The 24644-nt window shown below is 44.7% G+C and overlaps 1 protein-coding gene across 4 annotated transcripts in view; it reads right to left on the bottom strand.

Annotated features, from left to right (window-relative positions):
* FNDC1 (fibronectin type III domain containing 1) overlaps window positions 1-24644 on the bottom strand; it is a 115048-nt gene that overhangs the window by 46033 nt on the left and 44371 nt on the right. For 2 of the 4 annotated variants that reach the window (XM_018053424.1, XM_018053427.1), the window contains 6 exons: window positions 19255-19461; window positions 9994-10092; window positions 8403-8520; window positions 4485-4672; window positions 3663-3770; window positions 238-435 (listed from right to left, as the gene is read on the bottom strand). In XM_018053424.1, the coding sequence (XP_017908913.1) occupies window positions 238-435; window positions 3663-3770; window positions 4485-4672; window positions 8403-8520; window positions 9994-10092; window positions 19255-19461 (918 nt within the window). The remainder of the gene's footprint in view (window positions 1-237; window positions 436-3662; window positions 3771-4484; window positions 4673-8402; window positions 8521-9993; window positions 10093-19254; window positions 19462-24644) is intronic. The other 2 variants (XM_018053425.1, XM_018053426.1) reach the window with 1 other exon arrangement.

The following is a 24644-nucleotide window of genomic DNA, read 5'->3' as shown; positions in this document are numbered from 1 at the left end:
TTAATCACATAATATGTAATTAATATTATAACAATTAATGTCATTACCAATCAATATCATTTTAGGGTTTGGGGAGACCAATTTAAGAAAGGACCACCAAAATATTTTAGACATCAGAATAGCACTTTAACCCTGCAATTCCTCAACAGAGCAGTTCTAAACCCATGAGCATGATTCAAAATAACACACCACAATTAGGAGTAATGAAGAAAGAGAGAAAGAGAGCCACAAACACACCATGCTTACTTGGTGGCAGAGCAACAATGAAGGCTTTGGAATGAGGTCCCAGTCCTCTCCTGTTGGCGGCCCGGATTTTGAAAAGATAGCGTTCCCCAGGCTGCAGACCTTCTACCCGGGCAGACGTCGTCTCTCCAGGGTAGGTGAGGGACTTCACTCCAAATGGTTTGAGAGCCGGGGCGTATGAAAGAATGTACTCTGAAATGATTTGGCAGACGGTTGGAAGGAGGAAACTGAAAACAGTCCTGTGTCCAGCAGACAGACTGTACGGGCAGGATGAATTAGAATGCGCATTACTAAAATTAATACTCTAGCTATGCATGCCAAGTCAGCAGCTGGAGCATAAAGACACAGTAGGAGGTGAACGGGCGACTCAATCAGGCCACCAGTCAATCAGCTGGCAATTTTCCATTTACTGCAAACTCAGCATATGGACCCTAGGAGGCCAGTCTTCACACAACGTACCAAAAATATTTACACCGTGTTTGGGTTTTTTCCTCGTGTGTTTATTTACTAATTTACCATGACAGAACATAGGCAGAATAGAAGAAATCAGGGCAGGGAAAAAGAAAGACAGCTTCTAGGAACTGATTCTGAATAGCTGCTGACACCTCTAAGAGTTCCATTTTATGAATCGAGGCTGTTTGTATTTGTACATTAAGCCAGATAAATTCCAAATTTGAAATATAATTTTACTTTTGTAATAATTAGGGAAGTTCTTACTATATTTGGAAAAGGATTTTTCAGTTTTTAAAACTGTAAGGACAAGTTGCTGAGTCATACATAGATTTATGTGATGTTGAATGTTTACCTATATCTGCAAACATATTATGCCTTGGGCTTTGAAAATCATAGCAAATTCAGTCCAAGGAACTAATATATCTCCGCGCTTATACAGAAATACTGCAACATAAGGAAGTCATGTTTTGAAACCATCCATTCCAAGGCTTCAGTCCCATGGTTGAATGGCATCACTGACTCAAAGGACATCAGTTTGAGCAAACTCAGGGAGACAGTGAAGGACCGGGAAGCCTGGCCTGCTGCAGTCCATGGGGTCACAAAGAGTCGGACACGACTTAGTGACTGAATAACAACAAGGTTTTGAAATATAATTTTCATCGTCAACTAAAAACTGTCATGAATATTTTCCTGCCAGTAACTCAAGGTTTATAACTTACTGAGTTAATATGAGTAGGAACTAACCAAGGGGTGGCGGGGTGGGTGGGTGGGGAGGGGGCAGGGCGGAATGAATTACACAATAACCATGCAGCCATCATACTTCTTAGGGAAGCATGGATGGGCTTTCCTTTTTCCCTAAGCTCTAATCTTTAAAAAGTACATTAGTTAAAAGAACTTTCATCCAAAAATCCTTTTCAGCATTTGTCTGAAAAAAATAAATAAATAAAATAAACCAGCATTCTTTTCTTCTTGAAAATGAACAAACTAGTCATTTGTGGTGGTCAAAAGCAAGAATTTTAAAAACCCACTGTCTATAAAATTTTGTAACTTAGATTGTTTTTACGGATTCAATTCATCTGGAAAAAATTTGACCATGTCAAAGTATATTCTTTTATTATATTTTCTTTTTCTTAGATGTAAAAAATGCCCCAGGATAATTGTGAATTTACAATTCTACCACTACACCTTTAGGTTAGTGAGGTACATGAGTTCTTTTGGACATAAAAACTCAGTAGCTATTATTACTTCTGGCAATATTTAATTGACTATCAGGGAGTTTCTTTTGCCAAAGAGCTATAAATGTAAAGTAAGATGTGGGAATGGGGGGAAAAGTAAGTAGCATGGTAATAAGGTCACCAAGTAACAATAATAGACTTTTTTAATAACTAAAAATGGTAGTCAGCTAAAATATGTTTTTATTCAGGTTTCAGAAGTCTTTTCAGCATCATGATAATAATACAGAAACCAATGTTCAAATTGTCATAAAAAGAATTATTAAAAGGGGCCAACTATTTCTTCATTTGTTTCTGATTTATTCCAAAAAAAAAAAAATGAACAAGAATAGCACAATATGTTCTTTAAAAATCTAGAAAGAAGGCATTGATTTTAGAAAATACTTTCTTCTATCTTCTGTAATTTTTACTGTCTCATGAAAAGATATCCTTATAGATTAGCAAAGATAACTTAAGGTTGAATACAAAAGAGAACCATCCATTTTCTGTAATTAAGAAATTCTCAAAGGAGATCAGTGATAATTTGCTGAATTTCCTTCAGCTTACACAAACTTTGCATATTAAAGTTTTCTTCCAAAATCAAGTAACAATAAAAAGTACCCTTAGAGTAGTATAGTTGAACCCTAACCCTCAACTGTCATTTAATTGCTAAGTCGTGTCTGACTCCTTGCGACCCCATGGACTGTAACCTGCCAGGCTCCCCTGTCCATGGGATTTCCCAGGCAAGAATACTAGAGTGGAGTGCCATTTCCTTCTTCGGAGGATCTTCCTGACCCAGGGACTGAACCCATGTCTGCTGCATTGTCAGGCAGGTTCTTTACTGCTGAGCCACCTGGGAAGCCCAACCCTTAATACCATTCTTTTAAATGTCTCCAAGTAGATTTCCAAAAGGTTTCTGAATGTTTTTACATTAAAAAGAAATTATTTGTGCTTTTATTTAATGTTCTCAACAGACTATTTTAAAATGTATCTAGTTGTGACTATTCTATTTTCATTTTTTAAAATCTACAGTATTTTTTTTCCTGTTTTAAGGTGATTTTTGTCTTCAAATCCCACCCCCGCCCCAAAATTCAATTGTTCAAAATGTTGACAAATAGGGGGGAAAAAATCTATATAACATTTTAATTTTCAAGGAGAAAGGGGCAACTGAGGAGGAGATGTTTAGGTGTTATCACAGACTCAATGGATATGAATTTGTGTAAACTCAGGAGATGGTGAAGGATGGGGAAGCCTGGCATGCTGCAGTCCATGGGGCTGCAAAGAGTCAGACATGACTGAGCGACTGAACAATAACAACAAATATCTGTAGCCCATTCAAGACATTTATGATCCCATGGGGTTCCTGCTTAGCCTGACCTGCCATGATCTTAACTGCCACAATGAAAAGATCCATAGAATGAAAAACAAGGTGTCACTTTGTTTGGTTAAAGGTTATGATGTCACATCCATACAATTAACAAAAGCCCTCTTGATAGTAGCATCAAAATGCCTGCATACAGGGGGTGATGGAAAGTCATCTGCATGATGACCCCGATCTGACTGACAATGAAAACCCTGCTGAAATACCCTTGTCCACTGGGTTGGCATTCCAAATCCGTATGTTAGCTTCCCTGTTGCTTTTGCAGTTGCCAAGCCTGTGATTAGAACCCGTGTTTATCAGAGTCAAAGCACACAGTTCTCTATGGCTATTTCACTCCCACGTGTGCCTTACACTCTCAGTCATGAAGTTCCTACCTTTCACTTTCCCGTCGGTCTCAGGCAGAGCATCCCAAGCTACAGTGACAGCTGTAGGCTTGCCATTGACTGGCCAGACGTTTAAATTTTCAGGAGCTGAGGTAGGAGCTACAAAAGGACAAGAATCCAAGGTTTAAAAAGGCCCTTATGGCTGTTCTAAAAGTGACATATGGTCCCTACATGCATATGTTTCATTGCAGAGCTACTGTGTTAATTTTTATTATACATGAGAGAAAATTGTCCACTTGCTCTTTGTGTATTTAGTGGTTTATGTCAGCTTTACCAACTCATAGAGCAAGGAGGTTAGACACACATGGGGAAATGTTTTTAGGAATTCAGAATTTCTCTCATTGGTGAATACTGAAATATACAAAGAAGAATACAATCCAGTTCCAGCTTCCTCTGGATAAAATTTTGGGTTTTTTTATAGACATAATTTAAAACAAAATAATTGTAGCCTTGAATATAGAACAAATTTCTCCCCCAGAATCAAGCACAACTTGAGTCTTAAGAAAGGAGAGTCTCTCCAATATTCTGGAGCCATGTGTTTGTTACTCAGGGGCGTTCACACAGACAGCAGGGATTTATGAAGGCTCCATGTGGTTTTAATGCACTCCACATGTCAGAAAAACATGCTCAGGAAAATAGCCAGTAAAGGATATAGCATGGACCCAAGGAAGCTTCTCACGAGATTTAGGGGTAATGCTACTTTGAAAAATGCCTCTCCTGGCCATTATCACTGTGGCTCCCTGAAGTGTCTTTAAATCTCCTTTCAGGGGTAATTCCCAAGTTGCAAGTCCAAAGGCCATTCTGAATACAGACCAGACTCCGGTGTTCTCTGGAAGACAGATGTACTCCACCTGCCGTCTCGTTCACCCTGGGAAATGCGGACTGCAAATTCATACATGGTGTCTGGACTCAGGTTCTCGACCAGCACGCGTCTGTTGGAGGCCTGCTTGTAATCCCATCTCGCCGACTCCCCCTTTTCTCGGTAGCGCACGGTGTACTGTCTGTAAGAAAACGCAAAGCAGCAACACACCCAGCTGACCGGTTCTCTGCAGGTGGGCACTGGCGTCCTTGGTGTTTTCCCTTCCCCGTAAGTGATGACTTCTGGAGGTAAGTGGTGAAATCAAGAAGAGAAAGTTCTAGACTTGTGATTTTGTTATTAGTTCAAAGAATCTACTTAAGTTCCAGGGAGGTGTGTCTAAAGTAGCCCAGGAAAGACAGAGCTTAGTGTCTTTTCAAGACCAAAACATTTTATTGCTCAAGATATCAAGCAGAAATTAAAAGGGAGGGATAAGGGGGTGACACTTTTTATGAGGCAAGTGCCTTATTAGGGGTGTGGGGGGATGGGTGTGTGTGTGTATGTGGTGTATGTGTGTGTTGGTGTGTATATGTGTGTGTACGTGTGTGTGGGGTGTGGGAGTGGAGTGTGGGGGTGTGTACGAGTACGTGTGTGTGTACGTGGTGTGTGTGTGTACGTGGTATGTGTGTGTATGTGGTGTGTGTGTACACGGTGTGTGTCTCTGTGTGGTGGGTGTGTATATGTGGTAGTGTGTACATGGTGTGTGTGTATACATGATGTCTGTGTGTATATGTGGTGTGTGTGTGTGTACATGGTGTGTGTGTATGTGGTGTGTGTGTATGTGTTGCCTGTGCATGTGTATGTGGAGTGTGTGTGTGAGTGTGTACACGGTGTGTGTCTCTGTGTGGTATGTGTGTGTATGTGGTATGTGTACATGGTGTGTGTGTGTATACATGGTGTCTGTGTGTGTGTGGTGTGTGTGTACACTGTGTGTATCTCTGTATGGTGTGTGTGTACGTGGTGTGTGTACATGGTGTGTGTGTGTATACATGGTGTCTGTGTGTATATGTGGGGTGTATGTGGTGTGTGTGTACACGGTGTGTGTCTCTGTGTGGTGTGTGTGTATGTGGTATGTGTACATGGTGTGTGTGTATACATGGTGTGTGTGTGTATACATGGTGTGTGTGTGTATATGTGGGGTGTGTGTGTGTGTACACGGTGTGTGTCTCTGTGTGGTATGTGTGTGTACGTGGTGTGTGTACATGGTGTGTGTGTGTGTACATGGTGTGTGTGTGTATATGTGGGGTGTGTGTGTGTGGGGTGTGTGTACACTGTGTGTGTCTCTGTATGGTGTGTGTGTACGTGGTGTGTGTACATGGTGTGTGTGTGTATACATGGTATCTGTGTGTATATGTGGTGTGTATGTGTGTGTGTACATGGTGTGTATGTATGTGGTGTGTGTGTATGTGTTGCCTGTGCATTTGTATGTGGGGTGTGTGTGTGTGTGTGTGTGTGTGTGTGTATGTGGCAGGGGTGTGTATGTGCTGGGTGTGTGTGTACCTGGTGTGGAATGGGCAATATTAAGAACGAGATCCAGCCCAAAGCACCTTGGCTCTCCAGAAAGGAAAGACAAGAAGACTCACTAAGTACCAAAGCTGGTGTGTTTTCTATGAGTTCTGTGAGGAAAGGCTGCCTGTAGTTCTGAGTAGACTTATCTCTGTGAGACGGAACAAAATGTACAACAAATGGAGCAGGAGACAGAGGGTTACAAGAGGAGCTCGCTGTGTGATCGTCAGGCAGAGGAGCGCCATGTGACCCGACACAGTCATATCTGACAGTCCCAAGCAGAAGACAGCTTCAACATGTGACGTTACAAGCTACAAACACCGTTTATTGTTGTTCAGTCGCTCAGTCATGTCCAACACTTTGCAACCCCGTGGACTACAGAGCACCAGGCTTCCCTGTCCTTCAGTGTCTCCTGGAGCTTGCTCAAATTCATGTCCATTGACTCGCTTTTCTCATAAGTTTTCTTTGTGGCCACATTACAGTAGATGGCATTTGATGCCTTAACAGTGTGCTATTCATTATAGTATTTCATTAGTTATGATAAGACTATCGTGTCCAACTCTTTGCAACCCCATGGACTAAACAGTCCATGGAACTCTCCAGGCCAGAATACTGGAGTGGGTAAGCCTTTCCCTCCGGGGGATCTTCCCAACCCAGGGATTGAACCCAGGTCTCCCGCATTGCAGGCAGATTCTTTACCAGTTCAGCTACCAGGGAAGCCCTCAGTTGCAGACACAGCTCACCAATTAGCAGTTAGAGTTCTACTAAGAAAACTCAAGTCTTCTTTTGTTTTCATCAGGATGTTGGAAATCAAAGTCCATGTTGATCAGGAACACTTCCTGCTGGGGGAGGCCCTATGGCTTGGGAGAGAACCACTTACGCATCTTCTGAGGTCTCTGACAAGAAGCAGATGTCTTTTTTTACTAGCAGACAGTGACAGAAGCTCTAGCTCGAACAAATTATATATATATATATATATATATATATATATATATATATAATGTAGAATAACATCTATATACCATATATATATGTATATATATACATTCAGCATTATATTCCATTCATTTTCTAAAGTATATTCACTTTTCCTGGTTGCAAATAGGTTAAAAAAATAATATATAATGACTAGACCACCAAGTCTTTGGCTTTCTCTTAGCTATGTGCTTTCTCTTAGCTGTGTGTTAGTCATTTAATGCACATTTTTATGACTACTGGTCTACCACTAACTAGAAATGGCATTCACCAGTGGCCACTTTGCTGACAAAGGTCTGTATAGTCAAAGCTATGGTTTTTCTGGTAGTCCTGTAGGGATGTAAGAGTTGGGCCATAAAGAAGGCTGAGTGCTGAAGAATTGATGCTTTTGAATAATGGTGCTGGAGAAGACGTCTGAGAGTCCCTTGGACAGCAAGGAGATCAAAACAGTCAACCCTAATGGAAATCAACCCTGAATATTCACTGAAAGGACTGATGCTGAAGCTGAAGCTCCAATACTTTGGCCACCTGATGAGAAGAGTCGACTCATTAGAAAAGACCCTGATGCTGGGAAAGACTGAAGGCAGGAGGAGAAGGGGTCGACAGAGGATGAGATGATTGGATGGCATCACTGACTCAATGGACATGAGCGTGAGCAAAGCTCCAGGAGATGGTGACACAGGGAAGCCTGGTGTGCTGCAGTCCATGTGGTCACAAAGAGTTGGACATGACTTAAGGACCAAACAATAACAGTGGCCTTTTTAACACAAAAATTATTTTAACCTCATGACTGGTTTTTCCTCCATTACTATTGCAAATGACCATATAAACCAGAAGAGCATAACATCATGGGTTAAGACAAAATAAAGCACATTTGTTACATATGTATAGATGAGCTGGACAGGAAGCCATGCAGCGTTTCAAGACTATTTCAAGAGGAGTCACTTTGCACAAGACATTAGACACATGGCCACCACTCTACACAAGACCCTTCCTGTGGCCACTATCTCGAAATACCAGGAAGACGGTAAGGCTCTTCTTCCTAAGATGGACCCATGTCCTCTGTGCCTGAACAGAACATTCAAGAGACAAAGCAAAACTTGGGGCAAAGAATGAAACAGAATCTAGGAAAATCCCAGACACAAGATCAGACTATGAACAGGTGAGATGTGAGGGCCTGCTGTGTGTCTTACCCACATATAATCTGTGGGAATGTGTACCACCCACAGAATCAGCTAGATTGTCCTAGAACAGTCTACCCGTCAGCTAAAAAAGAGGTCAGCGTTCACGTATGTCTGAAAATACAACCGTTCAAATAAATACATGTCTCTTCAGGGCCAGAAAAACCATGTCTCTCATATAGAAAATAAAGACAAAGAAAGAAGGAAAAGTACCTTGATGCAACAACTTTCTTCTGTTTTTCCAAAACAGGATCCACCCAAGCTACCAGCACAGACTGGGACGACATAACCCGGACGTTGATGTCTTCAGGTACGTCCAGTTCATCCTCTTCTGCAACGACAATGGGGTGTGTGGAGAGGCTGTCCCTACAATATGCTCTGCCCTGAGTCCCACTGGCCCCCAGAGCCTAGTTATTAAATTGTTTATGCTTGATTTAGATAAAATCAAATGAATAGGAAGTCAAACAATTATTTGATTGATCAACGCAGAAAACCAAAAATCTCCATTCTTTCTCTTCTTAAACACATTCTAAGCTGCCTAACCCAATCAACATAAGGACAGTCGTGCAAAAGGAGATGCTTTGCCTTGGTCAGAGATAGTCCAGATCACTCAGAGCTTTCTCAGTATACACTCTGAGTTTCTGGGAAATAGTACTGTTTTTACAGGAAGCAAAAGTTTGGGGAAGAAAAGTTCAATTCAGAGCATTCCCTGGGTGATTATGGCATGAAATAAAAATTCTAGCTCAACATCTGCACAAATCACATTGAGTTCAGTGTCCTCGCGATTTAGAATATATGATTCCAAAGCAGATTAAATGTTATATTCGGATAGAAAAGAGAATTCAGTTTGCCAGTTTCCGATGGACTACAGTAAAGTCACAAAGTTTATGTGCAGTCTGTAACACTGCGACTCACAAGATGTCTTCAGTTTTGCTTTTCTTTGTCTCTTGGACTTTTGCGGTTTTTTCATTTTTTTTTGTCTTTTCAACTTTCACAGATCATGTTTCAAAAGGTTGTGGCTTTACTACAAGTAGGGGAAGCTATGTAGCCTTTAGAAAAGTGATACAGGGACTTCTTCTAGAGGAGCAATTAAAGAATTTTTTAAAAGTGAAACATCATACATGTGTGACTTTTGTTATACAATGTACAATTACAGTAACTATCAATATAAGAGTATACCATATAAATATATTATTCAAATAAATTGTGAATTCACAAATATCATTATGTCATAGGTTGCCTCTTTAAATTAAGGCACGTGATCCAGAAAAGGTATATGTAATTTGCTACTACATGACTGACATGAAAAACACCTGTGCACAGATGTGGAAAAAACCATCCCCTAAGTAAGTGATGAATGGTCAGGCTACCAACAAGCCAGCTTTACATTTCCCCTCACTCTTCTCAATGCCATTTTTAGGCCATTTTAGCTGAAATAAAGCGTGAGGGCATATCTTGTGTGCTGCCCCATGCACACCTACCCTCCTCTCTCTCTTTGTTCCCAGTCTATCACCAAGGGCAATTTATGCGTGGGTCAGACCGTGCCTGTAAATGGAATAAATGCTTGGGGCTTTCAAGACAAATCTGAAGCCATTCAAATACACACAGGGATAGATTGCATCACAGGAACACTCTAGCCTCTGAGTAGAAAAGAAACACTCGTGCCTCCCACATGTGACCAAGTCTGCCCCCTGTTTCCCCCTATACCCAATAAAATCCATGTACGTCGTTACCTGGCCAGCATCATTGGAAAACAGCCAAACCCTAGACCTTGGCTTGACCAGATGCGTCCCTGGAGACATACCTGAAATCTTCCGCTTCGTTAGGGCAGCCCTGTAGACCGGCTGACTCTGCCCCCGGGAGTTCATGGACTGCAGAGAGACCACGTACACCGACTCGGAGGCTGCAGACCAACAAGCGAGGGATGAGGTTCCGCCACTGGGTCTCTGGAAAGCACACCCCTGCTTGCCGATGTCTCCCTCCCCTTACCTCCTTCCCTTCCCATCTTATTGGCATTCTAACTCATTCAGGACAACTACAGATGAGATTGAGAACTGTAGGAACTAAACTCAAAAAGAACACAATTTATGTCGGGAAACGTGGAAGCGGTTTTCACATGAAACTCCTGAACAAGTGGGTTTCTACTGCATCAGCGTCAAAGAAAGATGAACAATGTTTAAAAAGAAAAGAATAGTGTATTTTTCCACATAATTCCCTAAATATTTTTCTACCTCCAGATAGGAGGGAATGTCTCTGTTTCTATTTGTCATCAAAGAGAGAGGAGAGAGACAGAGAGTAGCAAGTACACCAGGCTCTCACCCCAAGGGGGACACTGTGCCCTTTGAACTAAAATCTTCAGAACGGCGTCTCTGAGGATGAGCTAAGAGCAAACAGAGGAGTCTAAACTCAGCCTTTATTTCTAGACTGTTCTTTCCATTCACCCCCACTCCCACCCCCCAACTTGTGCACTGGGCCCACTAATATCCAATTTAATCTAAACTTGAAAACATTATTTGGAAATAAACTACAAAAACTAAAACCTAGAGTTCTCAAATACTATGGAATCACTGAGTCTGAGACCCAGGTAACAATCTGGCTATCTTCCAATCTGAACTTTCTTATTTTACAAATGAGGACATAAAACCACAAAAATGGGTTAACTTGCCCAAATCTACACCACTAAGAAGGACTCATCAGTTCAGTTCAGTCGCTCAGTCGTGTCTGACTCTTTGTGACCTCATGAATCGCAGCACGCCAGGCCTCCCTGTTCATCAACAACTCACGGAGTTCACCCAAACTCATGTCCATCGAGTCCGTGATGCCATCCAGCCATCTCATCCTGTCGTCTCCTTCTCCTCCTGCCCCCAATCCTTCCCAGCATCAGAGTCTTTTCCAATGAGTGAACTCTTCACATGAGGTGGCCAAAGTATTGCAGTTTTCAGCTTTAGCATCAGTCCTTCCACAGGACACCCAGGACTGATCTCCTTTAGAATGGACTGGTTGGGGTCCAAGGGACTCTCAAGGGTCTTCTCCAACACCACAGTTCAAAAGCATCAATTCTTCGGCGCTCAGCTTCACAGTCCAACTCTCACATCCATACATGACCACTGGAAAAACCATAGCCTTGACTAGACAGACTTTTGTCAGCAAAGTAATGTCTCTGCTTTTGAATATGCTATCTAGGTTGGTCATAACTTTCCTTCCAAGAAGGACTCATAATCTTCCCTAAATCCAAAGTGGCTAATACCCAACTCCACGTTCTATCATCCTTGTTTCCTATAGCAGCCTTGATCAGTTCAAGAAGAAAAATGAGGCCACTTGACATACTACTAATACGGATAATTATATCATCAGGTAATACATCAGCACATTAATAAGACGGCATGCATGTGTTCAGTCAGTCATGTCCAACTCTTTGTGACCCCATGGATTGCAGTGCACCAGGCTCCTCTGTCCATGGGATTCTCCAGGCAAGAATACTGGAGTGGGTTGCCATGCCCTTCTCCAGGGGATCTTCCTGACCCAGGGATTGAACTGGGGTCTCCTTCATTGAAGGCTGATTTTTTACCATCTGAGCCACCTGGGAAGCCCAATAATGTGTCACTAAGATCCTAAAGAAAATGTATAATCCTGATGGCCTGCCTGCAGAATGGCAAACGTCCATGTGGCAATGGCAGAATAAACTTTATGTTTTTACAAACATATACATAAAAGGAGACCCATGTTCAAAAAAACTCACACAGAGAGCCCTGTTCATGTAAACTTCTATAGACTAATCACATTTCTGTTCAGTTCAGTTCAGTCGCTCAGTCGTGTCTGACTCTGCGACCCCATGAATCGCAGCACGCCAGGCCTCCCTGTCCATCACAACTCCCGGAGTTCACTCAGACTCACGTCTATCAAGTCAGTGATGCCATCCAGCCATCTCATCCTCTGTCATCCCCTTCTCCTCCTGCCCCAAAATCCCTCCCAGCATCAGAGTCTTTTCCAGTGAGTCAACACTTCACATGAGGTGGCCAAAGTACTGGGTCTCAGCTTTAGCATCATTCCTTCCAAAGAAATCCCAGGGCTGATCTCCTTCAGAATGGACTGGTTGGATCTCCTTGCAGTCCAAGGGACTCTCAAGAGTCTTCTCCAGCACCACAGTTCAAATGCATCAATTCTTCGGCGCTCAGCCTTCTTCACAGTCCAACTCTCACATCCATACATGACCACAGGAAAAACCATAGCCTTGACTAGACAGACCTTAGTCGGCAAAGTAATGTCTCTGCTTTTGAATATACTATCTAGGTTGGTCATAACTTTTCTTCCAAGCAGTAAGCATCTTTTAATTTCATGGCTGCAATCACCATCTGCAGTGATTTTGGAGCCCCCCAAAATAAAGTCTGACACTGTTTCCACTGTTTCCCCATCTATTTCCCATGAAGTGATGGGACTGGATGCCATGATCTTAATTTTCTGAATGTTGAGCTTTAGGCCAACTTTTTCACTCTCCACTTTCACTTTCATCAAGAGGCTTTTTAGTTCCTCTTCACTTTCTGCCATAAGGGTGGTGTCATCTGCATATCTGAGGTGATTGATATTTCTCCCAGCAATCTTGATTCCAGCTTGTGTTTCTTCCAGTCCAGCATTTCTCATGATGTACTCTACATACAAGTTAAATAAGCAGGGTGACAATATACAGCCTTGACGTACTCCTTTTCCTATTTGGAACCAGTCTGTTGTTCCATGTCCAGTTCTAACTGTTGCTTCCTGACCTGCATACAGATTTCTCAAGAGGCAGGTCAGGTGGTCTGGTATTCCCATCTTTCAGAATTTTCCACAGTTTACTGTGATCCACACAATCAAAGGCTTTGGCATAGTAAATAAAGCAAAAATAGATGTTTTTCTGGAACTCTCTTGCCTTTTCGATGATCCAGTGGATGTTGGCAATTTGATCTCTGGTTCCTCTGCCTTTTCTAAAACCCCCTGAACATCAGGAAGTTCACGGTTCATGTATTGCTGAAGCCTGGCTTGGAGAATTTTGAGCATTACTTTACTAGCATGTGAGATGCATGCAATTGTGCGGTAGTTTGAGCATTCTTTGGCATTGCTTTTCTTTGGGACTGGAATGAAAACTGAGCTTTTCCAGTCCTGTGGCCACTGCTGAGTTTTCCAAATTTGCTGGCATATTGAGTGCCATCACAGCATCATCTTTCAGGATTTGAAATAGCTCAATTGGAATTCCATCACCTCCACTAGCTTTGTTCGTAGTGATGATTTCCAAGGCCCACTTGACTTCACATTCCAGGATGTCTGGCTCTAGATGAGTGATCACATCATCATGATTATCTGGGTTGTGAAGATCTTTTTTGTACAGTTCTTCTATGTATTCTTGCCACCTCTTCTTAATATCTTCTGCTTCTGTTAGGTCCATACCATTTCTCTCCTTTATCGAGCCCATCTTTGCATGAAATGTTCCCTTGGTATCTCTAATTTTCTTGAAGAGATCTCTAGTCTTTCCCATTCTGTTCTTTTCCTCTATTTCTTTTCATTGATTGCTGAAGAAGGCTTTCTTATCTTTTCTTGTTATACTCTGGAACTCTGCATTCAGATGCTTATATCTTTCCTTTTCTCCTTTGCTTTTTGCCTCTCTTCTTTTCACAGCTATTTGTAAGGCCTCCCCAGACAGCCATTTTGCGTTTTTGCATTTCTTTCCCATGGGGATGGTCTTGATCCCTGTCTCCTGTACAATGTCATGAACCTCATTCCATAGTTCATCAGGCACTCTATCTACCAGATCTAGGCCCTTAAATCTATTTCTCACTTCCACTGTCTAATCATAAGGGATTTGATTTAGGTCATACCTGAATGGTCTAGTGGTTTTCCCTACGTTCTTCAATCAGAGTCTGAATTTGGTAATAAGGAGTTCATGATCTGAGCCACAGTCAGCTCCTGGTCTTGTTTTTGTTGACTGTATAGAGCTTCTCCATCTTTGGCTGCAAAGAATGTAATCAATCTGCTTTCGGTGTTGACCATCTGGGGATGTCCATGTATAGAGTCTTCTCTTGTGTTGTTGGAAGAGGGTGTTAGCTATGACCAGTGCATTCTCTTGGCAAAACTCTATTAGTCTTTGCCCTGCTTCATTCCGCATTCCAAGGCCAAATTTGCCTGTTACTCCAGGTGTTTCTTGGCTTCTTACTTTTGCATTCCAGTCCCCTATAATGAAAAAGACATCTTTTATGGGTGTTAGTTCTAAAAGGTCTTGTAGGTCTTCATAAAACCATTCAACTTCAGCTTCTTCAGCGTGACTGGTTGGGGCACAGACTTGGATAACTGTAATGTTGAATGGTTTGCCTTGGAGATGAACAGAGATCATTCTGTTGTTTTTGAGACTTCATCCAAGTACTGCATTTCAGACTCTTTTGTTGACCATGATGGCTACTCCATTTCTTCTGAGGGATTCCTGCCCACAGTAGTAGATATAATGGTCATCTGAGTTAAATTCACCCATTCCAGTCCATTTTAGTTCGCTGATTCCTAGAATGTCGATGTTCACCCTTGCCATCTCGTGTTTGACCACTTCCAATTTGCCTTGATTCATGGACCTGACATTGCAGGTTCCTATGCAATATTGCTCTTTATAGCATCGGACCTTGCTTCTATCACCAGTCACATCCACAGCTCGGTATTGTTTTTGCTTTGGCTCCATCCCTTCATTCTTTCTGGAGTTATTTCTCCACTGATCTCCAGCAACCTATTGGACACCTACTGACCTGAGGAGTTCCTCTTTCAGTATCCTATCATTTTGCCTTTTCATACTGTTCATGGGGTTCTCAAGGCAAGAATACTGAAGTGGTTTGCCATTCCCTTCTCCAGAGGACCACATTCTGTCAGACCTCTCCACCATGACCCGCCCGTCTTGGGTTGCCCCGCATGGCTTAGTTTCATTGAGTTAGACGAGGCTGTGGTCCTAGTGTGATTAGATTGACTAGTTTTCTGTGAGTATGGTTTCAGAAGGAGTAACAAGTGACAAGCTGCATGGTCTCTATGTATCTATACATACATCGGTTCAGTTCAGTTCAGCCACTCAGTCACATCTGACTCTTTGCGACCCCATGGACTGCAGCACACCCGGCCTCCCTGTCCATCACCAACTCCCAGAGTTTACTCAAACTCATGTCATTGAGTCATACATACATACATAAGGCAGATGAAACTCACACTGTGACCAGAGTACATTATTAGGCTGAGGCTCTCACACCTTATTCTCTCAGAAAATTGTGAAATGTTACGTTTTACAAAAAGGAAGAATCAAGCTTGTAACACTTGAATTCTCAGAACATTAAATGTCTCAACATTTCAGTCCCTTCAGATCTGTTAATCTCTTGGCACTACTGACAAGCACATCAAATGTCCGCAAAGAAAATTTTCACTGTTCAATTTCACAATCCAGGAATGTGTATAAAGAAATAACTGTGAAAAGCAGTGGCTCATCGTTTATCAGGAACCACCAAGAAAAGACCAGTTTCCCACGACGGCCTCTCCTGCATGTCTGCAATATAATCCTTAAAGTTCTTGATTTACTGAATGCCCAGATTCTTGACTTGCTGTGCTCTCCAGGTCAGTGTGGCCTGAGACGATCTCCAGGGAACAGGCTGCACTGCAGTAAACTACAACACCGGCTCGAGTGTGCCGGGTCTAGTCTCTGTGTCGGGTTAAGCATTTTATCTCAGTTCCTCACTTAGTCCCAACAAAGCCCCACGAGGAAGCCAGTCTCATCATCTCCATTTCATGGATGAGGAGCCAGCTCAGTGGGGTGAGATGACCCCAAGGACATGGCCCAAATGCTAGGCTGGTCTCAGACAAGCCCTGGGCTCTTACTAACATAGGTGAGAAGGGGCAGAGAGCCCAGAGCCCAAGGGGTACTGACCCTGGGATGAGAAAGCGCCTGAGAGCTGGGCATGCCACAGTTCACCACTTTTTCATAGAAATATCATAGAGACCCAGTGGTATAAAAGCACACTTCTTCCTGCGCTCCTTTATCATTGAATAGAGTAGAAACAAAATTTCCAAAATGAAAACAGCATCACCATCCAATGGACCCCTGGGACCCCAGGTCCCACCCCTGCTCATCAGAGCCACCGATTCCGCTCACTTCCTGACCTCAGTGTGATGTGGCAGAAACTGACTCCCAAAGATCCACAGAAATGTCCCGAAGGACTCCAAAGTCTCGTTCCTCTTTACTGTCCCACCTCTGCTGGGCTGGCCACCTCCTCCCCCTCCGTATACAACCACCCCCTGGGGCACTCCCCTGACTACAAGATTCAACACTGGTGGCCCCTCCTGGAGGCCAGAGAGCCGCCTGCCCCTGATGCTTCTCTGTCCCCTGCAGCCACTTTCACAACAGTGAGCGCTATGCACTCTGGGGACCGTCTGCTCCTGTACGGGACTGCAGGGGGCCATACCAGGATGGTGCCTGACTTAGAAGATGCCCAAGGGGATGTGTTTGATGAATGACTCTGAGGGCAGGGTTTCTGCTGACAGAACCACAGGCCCATTTTTCTCCAGGTTTCCTTAAGGTTTGGCCATTCCCTGCAGTACCACGCTTTCCGTAGCATCTCCATTACCAGTGGAATTAAAATCCTACGCAGGATAAAGTAAGGAGACCAGCGTCCTCAAACACAACAGGCCACTCCAACATCCCCGGGAAGTCACGTCACCCCATCCCCCCGGCCAGGATGAGCTAGTGTCCAGTGAGACCTCCTAAGTGATCACGTGGATCTTCACGATGGCGAATCCAGCACTTTTTATTTGGTGAACATTCCAAAACTAGTGGGTGGAGTCCTGAGCTGTCCATTCAGGCTAGGACTGGGGCCTACCCCTGACCTCAGTGCCAACATTTGCTCAAGTTCAGGAAGCCAAAAAAAAAAAAAAAAAATCCTTCTCTATGCTCAAGTGAGCCAGGGCTTCACTACTAAGGAAACAAAAAGTTAACAGAACCAGTCAGATGAAAAACTCGTCAACACCAAAGGACACTTCAATGTGTGGTGTCTAGGAAAGAGCTCCGGGCAGTGAGAACTCTCCACTTGCACAGTGCTCACCTGCCGTGTCAGAGACGCAAAGGCGGGGACTTGGCTCTCCTGCTGATGCTCTGGGTAGAATTTGGCCCGACTCCCCGAAACCGCCACATAACCTGCACAGCGCAACCACTCAGGGCTACGGGTAGGCCCCGGAATGGATGGAGGAACGAATGAGGTGTCAAGCCTCTAGCTCTGGGTCTTGCTGCTAATACTGAAGCCAGCCTTCACAAAACATGGACCACTCAGATTTCTCCAGTCTCTCCCGCATCCGTAGTGGCTGTACGTGGCTTTGGAGTAGACAGATAGGTAGTCTCTTCTGGCTGGAAAAAGCCTGGCATCTATTTTGAGGCTCTGATGCCATGCCCAGCTCATGGCTGCCTGTGCAACCACGTGGCAACCTCATAAAGCCCACAGGATGCCAGGCCGATCCTGCCCTAGGAATGCCCGACAGACTTTTCCAACAGCGGGTATCTGAGCAGAGAAGTGAGGTAACTTCTGAGGATCTTTCAGGGAGGAAATCCAGCCCAGCCTCCTGCTCAGTGCCTCCAGCAGCTCAAACCTGCCCTGGTCAGTCTCCAGCCCCGCATCGTGTGTACTGGGAGCTGGGCCACGACTGCATCGTGATGAGACCCCCACATCCCCGTGGAGTCTCAGCAGGACCCAGCAGAATCACGCCCTCTTCCTCGCCTGAGCACTGATTCAGTTAGGAGGGGAACAAGACTAAGCAGCAGAGGAGGGCACAGGACCCCTTGCTGGTGCTCACCAAGCCGGAGGACTTGCAGCAGGTCAGACCAAACCCCAGAGGCAGACAGACCTCATGGCCCCAGCAAACCTGGGCCCTCCACGACTCGGCCACAGAGGAGCAGAACAGACTGTGTGCTCTGCAGCCCAGCTTCCCCTACAGGATGCGGAAGGAAGGGGCCCAGCCATGCCTGTCCGGCGCCTCCTGCCAAACTCATCATGTAGGTAAGGGAGCGTAAAGGAAGGAAGAAAAGCAACAGTGTTCTAGGAGTGCTGCAGGGCACCCCCGAGGAATGCCAGGAGCAAGGGATCATCACTGCCCCACCTGGGAGCGTGGCCCGTGTCCACTCTCCAGGCCTCGAACCAGGCAACCAAGCTCATAACCTCTCCCAGTAAATGTTCCTTCAGCCTCCATGGCCGATGATTCGATGCCCCCTTCATCCAGTGAGAGTTTGCAAAGAGGAAGGAGGGCAGGCTTGGGCCACAGGCTCCATCAGCTGCCACCACACTTCATCTCGATGGGACCCAAGGTCCAGTGCCCAGGATCTAAGATGAAGCTTAAAAAGCTAAACGATGGGGCTTCCCTGGTGACTCAGTGGGAAAGAATCTGCTTGCCAATGGAGGAGACATGGGTTCGATCCCTAATCTCTGGGAAGATCCCACAGGCCTCAGAGCAATAAGCCTGTAGGCCATAACTATTAAGGTTGAGCTCTAGAGTCCACAGCCGCAACTACGGAAGCCCACACACTCTAGAGCCTGTGTTCCGCAACGAGAGGAGACACTGCAACGAGAAGCCCGTGCACCGCAGCTAGAGGAGCCCCCGCTCGCCACAACTAGAGAAAAGCCCGCAACAGCAATGATGACCCAGCACAGCCCAAAATAAACAAATGAAATTATATTTTTAAAAAAGCTAAACACGATGAAAGTGGAGCCAAGACGGGAAAAGCATTTAGGCTCACCACCACCAACCGCCCCTCAACCCCAGCACATCCAGAAAACCGACCCACATCATGGCATCAGCGTGACCCTGGTCAGGAAGCCACTGATGGACACTTCTTGGGCGGCCTTGTCCCACCGCTAATGGAAGGTGAAAAGGACGGAGGCGTGGAGGGAGGGCAGAACAGTGAATTTCCGAATAACTGAAACACCTGGAAAATGAACATCACAGCCGAAAGACAACGTTCTGTTCAAAGGAGTGTCAAGATCTAAAAATGATCGCCAAGATCATTAAGACAGCGAACGGCAATGAACATGAAACTCACCTAGCTTTTTGATTTCATGCGTTCGCTCATCTCTCGTCAGTGGGACGTAATTCATCTTCCGGCCACTTTCTCCATAGCCCAGAAGGAAGCCCCGGGATCGGCGTGGACTCTTGGCTCCAGACAGGCGCGGTGCCTTCCACGCCACGGACAGCCGGTCGTCGGAGGAGCGGACTCGGACCCGCAAGGGCTTGTTGGGCACGTCCTTTTCTTAAAGAGGACACGACACAAGACCGTTAAACAGCAAACCCCAGAGCTCCCGACAGAGGAGGGAAAAGCGTGCCCAAAGATGGAGCCACAACAATCAGCAGCTGGGCTTAAAACATCCACTTTGGGTAACCAGTTCTAGTAAGAACATTCTTCCCCCAAGGGTATCGACAGTTGGTGTCCACCCCACACAGGAGGCCTAGAGGTCTCAAGGATTTAAAGTGAAAACATACCATGTATGAGACTGCCAGCCAGAAATCCTGGATGCTTTACAGTGTTCCTTTTCATCTATTTCCTCTTGCCCCCTTAAAGCCAAAAACTATATATCCTCTGGTGAAAGCAAAGGGTCAGCATAAAATATAGCAAACACAATTTCATGCTATTTTTAACTGTCTTCCTGGAAGCTTTTCCACTATAAGTTTGAAGAAAAACTGGGCTTTCCTTGTCTTTATGGTGACTCACTAAGAGCTCAATCCTGCTTTCTGGTTTTGATCTTAATTTCTCTGGCGTGTCCAAGTCGTGCCCCTTCAGACAAACCCTGCTGCTGTACCCCACGTCTGCTGTTGCCTTCCTACTAAATGAATCCATTTCCAGCACTCTTACTAAGCTGATGAGTCTCAGGAGTCGCTCTCATAGTTAACATTCTCAAAGCAAGGCCAATACTTAGTGTTTGAAGTTTTGTTTTTACATCGATTAAGAGCTGATGATACGTTTGGGAGCAAGGGTGACAGACTACGTGATGACTACACTGCCTGTTTCTGACGGCGGGCCACGTTCTAGCCCTTTTGGGGGATCCAGTGACCCAGTGAGTGTCTCTCTGACTATGTAAGCCAGGTATATTTCCCAAGCATCGTTCCTCCACTATGTACATCACCCCCATCACAAATTCTAACTTTATTAGACTGGAAAATTCCCACCTAAGTGAATATTTTAACACTAACTAAAACAAAACAAACAAACAAAAAATATCATGAGTTAGTGTGAGTTTCAACAGCACAATAATACCCATTAGAGATGGTTATGCTAAGAAGTCAGTCACCTGACTGTCTTCAAACCAAAAGAAATATCCTTTTGTATATTAGCTGGAGCTACCTAATTAGTCACTGGGCACCCTCATTCCTAAAGGCTGCTAAGAGAATATCATATCATGGTATTTTCCCCAATACACAAAGTAGTGATTATTGAGATTTTTTTGGTTTTAATCCAATAGCAACGTCAATGAACTAACTATATAAAATTTTGTCTTGCACCTTGGTGATGTGAACTGAACTCAGCTTTATTCCAAGTTCATAGATGGGGCTCTCCGTTTCAATACTCTAGCCTCTATAAAAATTAGGGACCACCAAGGAATATGGAAATGACAAATATGCGCATCTCTATAATTGAAAAGAAAATTTGTCTCAAGTGTTTAGTACAAATAGTCCAATTCACTAACAGCACAGTACTGACTCATTGAATGAATTCCTGCATTAATCCTATGAGTTGATTTTTCTTATGAGTCCCAATGGGGATGCTCAATGTTTCTAGAAAGATCCAGACTGTCGAATCTCATTAAGCGCTTGCATTATCTGTGGGTGACTGTGGATTTTCCTCATCAGCATGTGTCACTGCTGAACAGACCTTGTCCATGCGGGGCTAGGGTAGAAATCGTTTTTTAAAAGCCAGTAGTGAAAATATCTGGTAAAAACACCTCACGAGACTCAAAATCTGGACAAGGGGTGGCATGCCTAGTCTTGATGAAACTTGGGTTTGGCTTTTGAAGTCAGCACATTTTTGGATGACATGCATCAGAACAAAATACACCACCAAGTTTACCTTTTCAGGAATAGTGTTTGCATTATTTTCAGCTTTATACAAAGTCATGAAAGAAACTTGACGTGAGCCATAGGCAGGGGAACAGAGGTCAAGAGAGGAAATTTTAAAGGAAGCAGAAAACTTGGCTTCATTCTCTTTACATCTTCCGAGTCAAGTTGTACGCTGTGAGCCTCCAGCACAAACTATCACCACCTACAACACTCTGTTTTAACAGAAGCCCCTCTGATGAGTGAGGCCACAGCCTCTCCCAGGTAAACCCCCTGAGGCTGGCATTTGGTTCCAGAGTGTCCAGCTTTGGGCAGGCATCAGGGCTTTTTTTTTTAAGAAGTCTATAATGTGAAAATGATGTCTCCCTAGAGAAGTGACTTATGAACAGGGCAGTGGGAAGGAAGGAGACGGTAAGATGAATGGGGAGAGTAGCCCGGATGCATATACTACCATATATAAAATAGACAGTCAATGGAAATTTGCTATATGACTCAGGGAACTCAAACCGGGGCTTTGTAACAACTAGAGGGGTGGGAATGGGTGGCAGGTGGGAGAGAGGTTCAGGAGGGAGGGGACATATATACACCTAAGGCTAATTCATGTATGGCACAAATCAAACCAATATTGAAAAGCAGCTATCCTTCAATTAAAAATAAATTATTTAAAAATTCTGTCTGCCAATAATACATGGTATTCATTTTACTCTTAAGAAAAGCTCATACCTCCTCGAGGGACCCTTGGGGATGCGGATGTGAGAAATGACGCCTGCTCGAGCTGCCACAGGCCATTTGCACTGCTCTTCCCAGCAGGACTGGCAGGCTCCCCTCTGCCCCCATGGCGGCCACAGGCTATCTCCTCAGGGCAGCGGTAAATGTGGTGGGTATCCACGGTGCTGTCACCGATGTGCCCAGCCTCAGGGTTGCCCTCTCCACTCACTCTTGTCCCAAAGCCCCGAGTGACACAACCACTCTCCCCACCACTGCAGAGAGCCGCCCATCCATCTGGGACTTCTGGGATGATCTCCAGCAAAATGGGCAACTTGACCGAAAACACATGCATGGGTCTAACAAGATTCAGCTAAGAAGTAAATCACTGAACAGAGATGGCATCCCGGCTCTGTGGCCCGGCCCTCGCCCTGAGACCCAGCCAGCTCATCTACTTTACAGTGGAACCAGCATCGGCGGAGAGCAGGCCTCGCCTCGGGGCCTTGGGGCTACCCTGGTGGCTCAGACAGTGAAGTATCCACCGACAGTGAAGAAGACCCGGATTCAATCCCTGGGTCGGAAAGATCCCCTGGAGAAGGAGATGGCTACCCACTCCAGTATTACCTGGGGAATTCCATGGACAGAGGGTTGCAAAGTAGGACATGACTGAGCAACTAACACGTCTTCTTCATTTGGGGCGAGGGGTGGGCCTATGCTCCAGAACAAATAACCCTTGACACTCAAGAGCAAAATTTTGAACAAACAGAAAGAAGGAAAAAGACCACTGGCATGTCCTGAAGTACCAGGGTCCCTGAGGAAGAAGGATGCGGGGAGGTTCCAAGAACAAGGGACTCCGTCCCAGACGAAACAGATTTTGGCCTGAGATCCTGACCCAGGCCAGGCCCACTAAATCTCAGCCACACTGCCCAGTGGCAGGGACAGCAGCTACCCCCTCAGACTGTATGGGCTCCCCCACCCCAGGCTCTGGGCTGCCGTCCAACCCTCCACACCAGGGTTCCGGAACAAAGCCAGGCCTGCTGAGCAAGCTTTGGCAACAGGGCTGAGGCCAGCCCTACGACCAACCACGCTGCCTCTTCTACAGAGAACCTCACACTTGGTTACAAGCGCTCACATGGTTCATTTTAACTGTCCTTCCAACATCTCCCAGGCGAGGAAGTCAGACGTCATAATCCCCACAAGAAAACTGAGGATCAAGAGGTGAAGTACCTGACCCAGGGCCACATGACTAAGTGCCAACCAGCAAGCTGAATGCAGCCACCCTGATGCCAGTCTCCCCACTCACCCACCGAGACCCCGTCCACTCATGCCATCCCACCAGCCACCCAACCTCTTCTGCTAATAAACGTGAAACATGGGTTCTAAGCTGGACAGGCCCCCTTCCAAGTGTGAGCATAACGCCTTGCATAGTAGGCCTCACATTTGCAGGTATGTGTTTTGTTTTGTTTTTTTTTAACTCCTTGGATAGCAAGGAGATCCAACCAGTCCATCCTAAAGGAAATAACCCTGAACTGGAGGGACTGATGCTGAGGCTGAAGCTCTAATACTCTGGCCTCCTGGTGCAAAGAGCTGACTCACTGGAAAAGACCCTGATGCTGGGAAAGACTGAAGGCAGGAGGAGAAGGGGACGACAGAGGATGAGATGGTTGGATGGCATCACGGACTCAATGGACATGATTCTGAGCAAGTTCTGGGAGATGGTGAAGGGCAGGGGAGCCTAGTGTGCTACAGTCCATGGGGCCATAAAGAGTTGGACACAACTTAGCAGCTGAACAACAAGAACAGTTTTGTGCTGGGGTATAGCCGGTGAACAATGTTGGGATAGTTTCAGGTGAACATAGAAGGGATCCAGCCAGCATGTATACATTTTTTTCAGTGGATCAGACAGTATAACTAAGGAACCAGAGAAGCTACTCAGCAGGTTGCCCTTAGCAACCAGAGAAGGCCATCGACTCTAGAAACCAGAGTGAGGTAACGATGTCATTCCGCTGTACACAGCCCTAAAGCCAACCTCAATTTTTTCAAGTATTTTGAAAAGTTCCTTTCTTTAATGATCTGGATGAAACACACTGTCAATTAGCTTTTATAGATCTTTTATAGATCGTCTGGGAGCCTTCTTTTAAGCTGATGTACACATGAAGAAAATCTGTTCATATGGTTCAAGTTCACTTGCAATGAGATTTCCTAAGTGTTTTCTCTAAGCTGTGTGTGATAGCCTCACAGAAGCCTTCTGAAAATTTTCTAATAAATCCCTGTAAGCCTTTTCTCTTGAAAATAGGAAATCACCATTGCCAAGAGGAATGATGTTCACATCCACCAGTGCTAAGTATATTTTGAACCTGGCAGGACACACTACCTTCTTTGCTCTGGAGACCATTCAACCAGGTAGATGTTGCTCAGAATGAATTGATCTCAGAAGACCTACAGCGATTAATCACACACTGTCCACTAAGCACGTCAGTGAAGTGAAACAATTCCCATGTAAACTACAACAAACATCTGAAAGCCAGGCAGAATTAGAACATCTCTCCTGATGTGTATCGCCAGCTATGCAAATTGGCAAGTATTCTGAAATCACAGGGAGTCAAAAAAATCTGTTCTTTTCACACACAAAAAAAAATCCAAAATTCAACATGATGCTTTCTTTGCCCATTTACAATT

Source organism: Capra hircus, chromosome 9 (genome assembly GCF_001704415.2).
Source record: "Capra hircus breed San Clemente chromosome 9, ASM170441v1, whole genome shotgun sequence".
Classification (NCBI taxonomy): Eukaryota; Metazoa; Chordata; class Mammalia; order Artiodactyla; family Bovidae; genus Capra; species Capra hircus.
This window is presented reverse-complemented; position numbering and strand designations above follow the sequence as displayed.